Source organism: Merops nubicus, unplaced genomic scaffold (assembly GCF_000691845.1).
Source record: "Merops nubicus isolate BGI_N331 unplaced genomic scaffold, ASM69184v1 scaffold6609, whole genome shotgun sequence".
Lineage (NCBI taxonomy): Eukaryota > Metazoa > Chordata > Aves > Coraciiformes > Meropidae > Merops > Merops nubicus.
In genome coordinates this window covers 1,323-2,595 of record NW_008630063.1, presented here as the reverse complement: position 1 = coordinate 2,595, position 1,273 = coordinate 1,323, and the positions used below count along the sequence as shown (strand labels likewise).

General features: G+C 52.1%; 1 protein-coding gene across 1 annotated transcript in view; it reads left to right on the top strand.

The window, feature by feature from the left end:
* LOC103779509 (cytochrome P450 2J2-like) overlaps positions 1 to 1,273 on the top strand; it is a gene marked incomplete at its 5' end in the record, with an annotated part of 4,176 nt that overhangs the window by 2,718 nt on the left and 185 nt on the right. Inside the window, 2 exons of the mRNA XM_008947134.1 lie at positions 472 to 610; positions 1,042 to 1,112. Of these exons, the coding sequence (XP_008945382.1) occupies positions 472 to 610; positions 1,042 to 1,112 (210 nt within the window). The remainder of the gene's footprint in view (positions 1 to 471; positions 611 to 1,041; positions 1,113 to 1,273) is intronic.

Sequence of the window (1,273 nt, the reverse complement as noted above, 5' to 3'; positions counted from 1 at the left end):
CAGGAGTGTGGAGAGTGCTCCCAGAGATTCCCAGTTCCTCGGACACGAGCCTCCAGGCCAAGTCACTCCTAAACACACAGAATAGGAAGAGCCACAACATCTCTGCCCTGTCCACGCTTCACTCCCAGGCAACATCTGCTTTTGCCATCCAAAACCATCCGGTGTTCTCCAGAGCACTGCAGGGTGACACACACCCAATACACACCATCGAGGCACAGATCCCATCTCACACAGCTTTGACAGGAACTCTATCCCTAGAGTATAGCAGATAAAAATGATGCCAATGAGTAAGAAGTAGGGGTTTTAAAATCACTGCACTGGAGCAGAGACAAGATGAATGGTAAAATGGCCATGTGGGTGTAGTGTTGCACAGATAATGGCAGCAGAATCTGACGATGGTTGTTCTTCATAAACCCCTTCTGCTGTCAGTGACCAAGAAACTGCAACTTCTTTTTCTTTTTCTCCTCTTAGGGCACTATTGTGCTCACAAATTTAACCTCTGTGATGTTTGACAAGAATGAGTGGGAAACCCCTGACAGTTTTAACCCCGGGCATTTCCTGAAGGATGGTCAGTTCTGGAAAAGGGAGGCTTTCATGCCCTTTTCCATAGGTAAGCTTTGCTGGATTTGGGGGCTTCTGGGCTGGGGCACTGGGGTGGGGGTTCCAGTGGCAGAGTGGAGACACAGAGGAAAAGAGCAATGGCAAGGGCACATGTTGGGAGCACACTTCAAGGTTCTCTCAAGCAGTGCTCAGGTAGCCACCCTAAAGCACCTCAGCTGAGCTCTGTGCTCTTTCTTGTCTTTTAATGAATAAAAGGGAGATGAGGAAGACTAAAAGACCATAAAAATGCCAGTGGGCCCAGAAAACCTTCACCAAGGCAAGAGCTCCTCCAGGGCTGAGGTCGCAAGAGGCTCCACTCTTGCCAGCACAGGGTACCCAGCCAACAGCTTCCCTGGGGAGATTGCTTCCAGCATCCCTGCATCCCATACCAGCATCACACACACCTTCTCTGGTAGCTCCCTTTGTTGTCCCCCAACCAAGCCACCTTCCCCAGCATGGGCACACCCAGACTGCGTGTGTCAGCACAGCTGGTCCAGGCAGGGCAGGACACAGTGTGTGTGCACACGGGGTCACAGACATTTGCCCCCACAGTGTTGTGCAACCCATGGTCCTCAGGGAAAGCAGTGGCATTTTTGGCAGGGAAAGCATCTGGTCAGCCAGCTTGGGCTGAGGGTGCCATTGGTGGCTGTCTCCACAGGGAAGCGTGCCTGCC